General features: G+C 43.4%; 1 protein-coding gene across 7 annotated transcripts in view; it reads left to right on the top strand.

Annotated features, from left to right (window-relative positions):
• The window catches only part of LOC117999400 (NXPE family member 3-like), a 62,250-nt gene that overhangs the window by 33,437 nt on the left and 21,177 nt on the right, over positions 1-7,636 (top strand). For 3 of the 7 annotated variants that reach the window (XM_034988477.1, XM_034988476.1, XM_034988475.1), the window contains one exon: positions 6,311-6,517. The exons of 2 other annotated variants lie outside the window; for them this stretch is intronic. In XM_034988477.1, the coding sequence (XP_034844368.1) occupies positions 6,513-6,517 (5 nt within the window). In that variant the 5' untranslated portion in view covers positions 6,311-6,512. Of the gene's footprint in view, positions 1-6,262; positions 6,518-7,636 lie in introns of all 7 variants that reach the window. 2 more of the 7 variants (XM_034988473.1, XM_034988474.1) reach the window with 1 other exon arrangement.

The raw sequence follows: 7,636 nt of genomic DNA, 5'->3' as shown, positions 1-7,636 counted from the left end.
CGAGTCCCTGGATCGAGTCCCTGGATCGAGTCCCTGGATCGAGTCCCGCATCGGGCTCCCTGCTCGGCAGGGAGTCTGCTTCTCCCTCTCCCACTCCCCGTTTGTGTTCCCTCTCTCGCTGTGTCTTTCTCTGTCAAATAAATAAATAAAATCTTAAAAAAAAAAAAAAAGAACTGTTTAAATGTATATGTATGCATGTACATATACAAATATAAGGATTTATACATATATAAGGATTTTTACAAATATAAGGATTTAAATGTATATGTATGCATGCACATATATAAAAATGGATGTACCTAATTTTACTTAAAATTTTATTAGCAAGGGGCGCCTGGGTGGCTCAGTCGTTAAGCGTCTGCCTTCGGCTCAGGTCATGGTCCCAGGGTCCTGGGATCGAGCCCCACATCGGGCTCCCTCCTCGGTGGGAAGCCTGCTTCTCCCTCTCCCACTCCCCCTGCTTGTGTTCCCTCTCTCGCTATGCCTCTCTCTGTCAAATAAATAAATAAAATCTTTTAAAAAAATAAAAAATAAAATAAATTTTATTAGCAAATATAAAACAGAAAATGCATAAAACAGTTTAACAAATGGTTATAAAATGATCATTCATATAACTCCCACCCAAAATAAGAAAGAGAACAAGATCCTCACTCCAGAAGCCCCTGACACCTTGTTTCTCCCGAGTTGTAGCCCCTCCTTCTCTCCTGTTGTTCTAGATGTACTCATTATTCTAACTTTTATAATAGTTTTGCCCTTGTCTTTCTTAATGGTTTTTCCAACTTATAACAATACATGTGCATTTTGCCTGATTTTCAACTTCATGTAGATGAAAACATACACTGTGAATTCTGTTTTGTCTGGCTTCTTATGCTCAGTAAAGTATTTAAGATTCATCCATATTCTTGGGGCACCTGGGTGGCTCAGTTGGTTAAGCGACTGCCCTCAGCTCAGGTCATGATCCTGGAGTCCCTGGATCGAGTCCCGCATCGGGCTCCCTGCTCAGCGGGGAGTCTGCTTCTCCCTCTGACCCTCCCCCCTCTCATGTGCTCTCTCTCATTCTCTCTCTCTCAAATAAAAAAAAAAAAATCTTTAAAGATTCATCCATATTCTTCATATGATTGCAGTTGGTCCATTTCCACTGTTACATGATGTTTCATTGTATGATTATATCACATTATATTTTTACTTTCCACTGTTGATGGGCTATTATGAAAAATTGCTGTATTCTTGTGCCTGTAACTTCACAGCCTACATGGACAGATGTTTCTGTAGGATGTCCCCTGGTGGTGGTTTGCTGATCAGAGAGTAGATATATCTTTTGACTTATTGGAGTCTGCCAATTTTTCAAAAGTGGTTTTACCTGTTTACTCTTTCACAAGCAGCTCTTGTTGTTCCACATTCTTGCCAGCATTTGATATTATCATCTTTAAAGATTTTATCATTTTTAAATATTTGGCAAAATTTGTGGGTGTGTAGTAGTGACTTATGTGGTTTTAATTTGAATTTCTCTGGATTACTTATGAAAGAACATTAAAAAAAAAAAAAGTTTGGGATGTTTGGATACCTGATTGACCTGGCATATTAAATGAGAAGTCCATCCATTCCCCATAGCGCTGCAGTGCATCTTCCTCATAAATCAGATGTCAGTATATCGGTTTGTTTGGGGGCTGTCTATTCTGTTCAGTGAGTCTGTCTGTCTGTACCAGCACCAATACCACCCAGTCTTCATTACTATAGTTCTGTATTAATTCTGCATTTCTGGTGGACAAGATCTACACTTTTGTTCTTCTTTAAAAGGGCCTGGGCCGGGGTGCCTGGATGGCTCAGTTGGTTAAGCAACTGCCTTCAGCTCAGGTCATGATCCTGGAGTCCCAGGATCGAGACCCGCATTGGGCTCCCTGCTCAGTGGGGAGTCTGCTTCTCCCTCTGACCCTCCCCCCATCTCATGTGCTCTCTCTCTCTCTCTCATTCTCTCTCTCTCAAATAAATAAATAAATAAAATCTTTAAAAAATAAAATAAAATACAGGAGACTGGGCAGGTTTTTTTTTTTTTTTTTTTTTTTTGGCCTTTTGTGCTTCCATAGAAATCTTTTAACCAATTTATGAAATTGAAAAAAATTTCCTGTTGGATTATTTTGTGACTAGATTGAATAATTGTGATTATATTGTGATTATATTGAATAATTGTGATTATACTGAATTTGTAGTTGATTTGGTCTCAACTGAGATATAATGAACATCTTCCCATTAATACTATTTTTGTCATTGATTTCTTTTTTTTTTAAAGATTTTATTTATTTATTTGAGAGGGAGAATGAGATAGAGTGAGCATGAGAGGGGGGAGGGTCAGAGGGAGAAGCAGACGCCCTGCTGAGCAGGGAGCCCGATGTGGGACTCGATCCCAGGACTCCAGGATCATGACCTGAGCCGAAGGCAATCGCTTAACCAACTGAGCCACCCAGGTGCCCTTTGTCATTGATTTCTAATGGAATCCCATTGTAACCAGAGAATGTATTTCATATAATTTAAATCTTTGGAGATTTGGTGAGCCTTGCTTTTTGGCCCAGTATACAATCAGTTTTTGTAAATGTTACACATGCGGATTCTGCAATCAATCGTTTTGGTTTTGGGTTTTTTTTTTTAAGATTTCATGTATTTATTTCACAGAGAGCGATAGTGAGAGCAGGAACACAAGCAGGGGGAGTGGGAGAGGGAGAAGCAGGCTTCCCGCTGAGCAGGGAGCCCAATTTGGGGCTCGATCCCAGGACCCTGGGATCATGACCTGAGCTGAAGGCAGACACTTAACGACTGAGCCACCCAGGCACCCCTGCAATCGATAGTTTTATTGTCTAAGTAGGACTGGTTAGTTTTTTGGGTTTTTTTAAAAAAGATTTTACTTATTTAGGTGCGCCTAAGGTGGCTCAGTTGCTTAAGCATCTGCCTTCTGCTCAGGTCATGATCTCAGGGTCTTGGGATTGAGCCCCGCATTGAGCTCCCTGCTCAGCGGGGAGTCTGCTTCTCCTCTCCCTCTGACCCTCCTCCCTGCTTGTGCTCTCTCTCTCTTAAGAGAGAGGGCGCACACACACCAGTGCAAGTGAACACTGGTCATGGGCCACTCCTTCCTTTATGAAACCCTCTTTTCTCTCGGCTTCCATAATATCCCATCCTCCAATTCAGACATGAGTGACTTGAAAAATAAGGTCCACACAGAACCCACTTTGCTGGTAAGGGTGGTATCAGAGTAACGGTGGTTGCAAGGTCAGGCTCATGACACAAAAATGGCATCCTTGGTGTAAACAACAGTGGGAATATCTCCTACTGCTCAGTCAGGCAGCAGCAGGGATGGTGGATGCCTCAGCAGTTATGTTCAGAGCGTGGTGTAGGGTATAATTCCTAGAAGCTTAGCATTCAAGCTTGCTTTTCAAGTCTCCCAGCAATATTTGGGGTATGCAGAATCCTCCTATTAATATCTATTATTCTTTACTCAGCCAAATTATCTTCTGTCTCTGCAAAGTAAGAACTCTGATTAATCAGAGTAAGTGATTATACTGCCCCTGGTAACTGGCAATTACAGTTTCATATGGTAAGTGTTCGTGAACTATGAGAGTATACAGGATAGGCATGTGGTCCAGCTTTTGGGGCCTAGGGAAGAATTCCACAAAGGGAAGATACTTGAGCTGAGTTCTAAAACAGGATTGTGAATTAGCCAGGCACAGAGCATTCTAGGACATTCTAGATAGAAGGGCATTCCAGGCTGGGAAACAGAGATGGTCAGGGATGATATAATCACATTTTTGAGATGGGGATGGGGTGAGGGGTGAGGGGAGAGGTGAGAGAGCAAAATTAAGCAAGAAGATCCCTGAGGATTTGTATACTATGCCCAAAGTGGTTTCCTGGACTAGTAGCAGGGCTTGAGCCCTTGACTCACAATGTATACCCTGGGAAAAGGTAGATGCTTGACACTTCCTGGCTATGGTTTTAGATGAGTACTTACTTGTATTCAGCTCTTAGCCTTGCCTGAAAATTCAGGGAAGAGCTAACTGAAAGTGACCATAGCCCATGATGGAAACCCCTGACCCAGAAAGAAACCAGCATGCTGGATCCCCCACCTTGCAAACTCCTGAGCACAACTCCCCTCCCTTAGTCAACTCTGACCCAACTCAACCAAATTCCATTCCCTTAGAGACCTTGTTCTCTCAAGTTCTCCCCTAGACAACCCTCCTTCCCTTCCCATGTCTTCTATTATTTAGTTAACAGAACACTTTTCTCCAAAGCGGTATCTTACTGCTCTATATGGATGGATGTTTTCGTGATTTGTCCCGCATAGCCGGCCACCTGGACCTCCATGTGCACAGGCAGGCTAAGGAATATTGTTTGTGAGACTTATGCTGTGTGAATGACCTTGGGACTCTTGTGGTTTGAAATATATTATCTGGCCTCCAGGTCAGAACTGGCCCTTCTGTTCTGGATGCCAAGAGCTACAAATCTTGTCCCACATCCCCTCCTGCTCCAGGCTGGGTTGGACCCCCCAAATGGAATCCAGGAGGGGAGGCAGACACACATAGCCCAAGCTCCTTGAAAATATAGAAAAATGATAACATAGAAATGCAGCTCGCTCCAAACTGCACATAGGCGAACAAATGTTTAATTTCAAACCCCGTTATTTGCCCTATAAATATGACCCTTTTGGGGATGGTCAGTTGGAAGTCTCACCTGACGGGAGGACGCTGCACGCAGGCCTCTCAATCGGAACTCCAGCCTGGCTGTTTCCACAGGTTTTCCCCAGCTGATGAGGTTGGTTGTTGTAAGTACCTGATTTGATGTAACTTTGCCTTATTCTCATTTATTGCCTACTGTTAACTTTCATCTATATGTAGATTCCTTTCCTCTTCTGTTTCTATTAGGTTTCTATGATAATAATGCAGTTTTCTTTCCTTTTTGGAACTGAAACACAGCTGTTGTGAATCTTTTGTTCAGAACGCTTAACTTTACTGGGAAAGAAAACATTTTATATCCCTTCGTGTTGGCCTTGCTCCTAGAAAACCTAAGGCTGAGTTGATTGCTCACATGGAGCAATTTCTAAGCAACAAGTTCAATTACTGGTTTGTCTACCTCTGCCATTAGATACACAATTGTCTCTCAGCTCCAAACTTAGCCTTCTATGCTCGACTTTGTGAGTCTGGGGCTTGGACTCTGCAAACATCTCTGCTCTACCTGCTAGTTGCCTCTTAGGACCTTCTAATAGAGGATGCCAAAGGGAGAGGGCAAGGCTCCAGGAAAGAGAATGGGACTTGCTATTCCCGTTTGCTTCTTATGGGATTGCTGCTTGTGTCCTGTTCCAGTGAGCATCAGCTACCCTCCTCATGCTGACAGCACCTGGTCCTTGCAGGAGCAGAAGCTGATCCAGTTTGTGGTTTTTCCAACACTTTCAGAATGAGTTGAGCAGTGCCCTTCCGCAGAGGTCTGAGTGTTGTCTCCATGGACTCCTACGTTTCTTAGTATTCATCATTCTAACAACTTCTCTCAGCTCCTTCAGTCCCAAGGGTGGTGGCTGCTTCCTGCAGTTGGAATCTACACAACACCGTAGTGTTATCATTCTGCTTTTCCAGTTACCTTTGCACAACTCTGTATAGCCGGTTAATGATTCTTTATATTAAATTCTCTGATCTGGTGGGATTTCTGTCTCCTTACCAGACCCTGACTGGAATACTTTCCTCTCTGCTTTCTGAGGTCCTTTTTGTAAATCAATCTTTCTTATTTTGTCTGATCAAATAATTTGTATTATATATTTTGGAAATAGAATCAAAATAATATTTTCCTATATAATCTCTGGATTTCAACGTTTCTTTTTTCCCCCGACCTCTCATGTAATTCCTACAGCCACAGCATTGGGAACCCTTCTCCCAGCTTGAGCCCCTTTTCTCCTCTTAGTGCTTGAGTGGTACAAAGAAGACAATGAAAATTCAGACTCAGGGAAAAAGCACTCAGTCTTTAACCAAGGACATCATCCCCTGCACATTCCCCACATCTGCTTAGGTGTGGGATTCAAGTCTAGTTTCTCTTTAGAAAGGAGACATACATGGCCCTCTCCCCAGTATGTTGTTTTGTTCTACAGATGTCAGTAGAAAAGGCTTTCTAGTGAGTGGGAAGAGGAAGTCATTATTCTTTGTCTGGGGGTTTGGACCATAGTGTTCTACAGTGGTTAAGCTCCTCTTTCCCGCAGACTTATTTCCACATTTCTTCTTTGCTGTTGTGTTTTCAGACTCTGAGGTTATTCTGCTACAAAGCGTGGCTCTCTTTCCTACTACAGCTGTCCTCTCTCCACATTTGACTTCATCCTGGGTGCCCGACTGGCTGCATCATCCACATGTTTGGAGCTGCTGCACTTTGGCAATATTTGAAGCATTGGCAGGACGTTACCCTGTGAGTTGCTATGAAGAGAGGAAACAAGACTTTGGGGACTTTGTAGAGGAAGGAAAGAAAGAGCAAGAAGAGCTGAGAGGTATCCTGAGATGAGGTAAGCGGGCTTACGCTTCAGAAAGGAAATGTGAGCAGAGGAAGTAGACGCATGGGCAGACTCAGGTTGAGGGAACAGGGCATTTGGGCTACTTGTCAAGCAACCACTTGTCAAGCATGGATTAAAATCACAATCTGGGCAAATTACTGTCTTTAATGTCATGTGGAATACAAAGAAGGGCACAAGATATGGTGCTTGGTTTTGAGAAAGTGATACGAAAGTGATGGATAATGCCCACAGAAGGAGGTATGAGGCAGTGCCAAGTGGTCAAGAAGACAGGAGACTCCGGTAAGGCTTTAGGGTGGAGAGAGTAGTCAACAGTTTCAAATACTGCTGGGAAACTTGAGAAAGCTAAGGAGAAAGAGACCTCAGAGATGGCAATTAGCACTGGCAACCCTGTGGAAAACTGGAAGCAGGTTCATGGTTGGGGGGCAGGTGAGATGGACCTTTTATTTCTATAAGATTGGAGTATCTCTAGGATAGGATACCGATGTCCATCCCTGAAAGCCAGTAGCCAGCATCCAACTGTGCAAAGCCAAGGATAATGGCTAAGCTATCTTGGAGTGTGGTATTACACTAGTAAGCCCATAGCTGACCCTGTGGTTCTGTAACCTACCTCATGATTTCCCTGCAGGCTCATTCTCATTCATGAACTGGGTGAAAGGGGAAAGGGAGGTGGCATTGGGTGGCAGAGGACCACCATGGTTCTTATTTCCCTTTTTGCTCCTATTGACCACTGCCTGATGCATGGCAATCATCTGGATGGTCCCGAACACAGTGCTGGCTGGGAAACCATGCCTGCGGATTGCCACCCAAATTTCAAAAGTATGTTTAAGTCTATGTATGGTAGTGACTCATCCATTAGCTGAACAAGCTTCTCTGACATGACTTTGCTGGCATCCCTTTGGGGTTTGCATTATGACATCAACTTGACTTTTCCCTGGGCAGCATTTATAATTAGGTAGATTGATTTGTCTTCTTGGTCTGCTGTAGCTGAATGTGTCTGCCTAGGTCCCAGAGCTGTGTTGGGGAGAATATGGAGCCTACAACCTAGTCCCAGGAGTGAAAAGGAGCAGTTGAGTGGTAGGATGTCTGGAATTTCTAAGGGAGGATGGTGGG

The sequence above is a fragment of the Mirounga leonina genome, unplaced genomic scaffold (assembly GCF_011800145.1).
Source record: "Mirounga leonina isolate KUSES-001 unplaced genomic scaffold, KU_Mleo_1.0 Mir_454, whole genome shotgun sequence".
Lineage (NCBI taxonomy): Eukaryota > Metazoa > Chordata > Mammalia > Carnivora > Phocidae > Mirounga > Mirounga leonina.
This window is presented reverse-complemented; position numbering and strand designations above follow the sequence as displayed.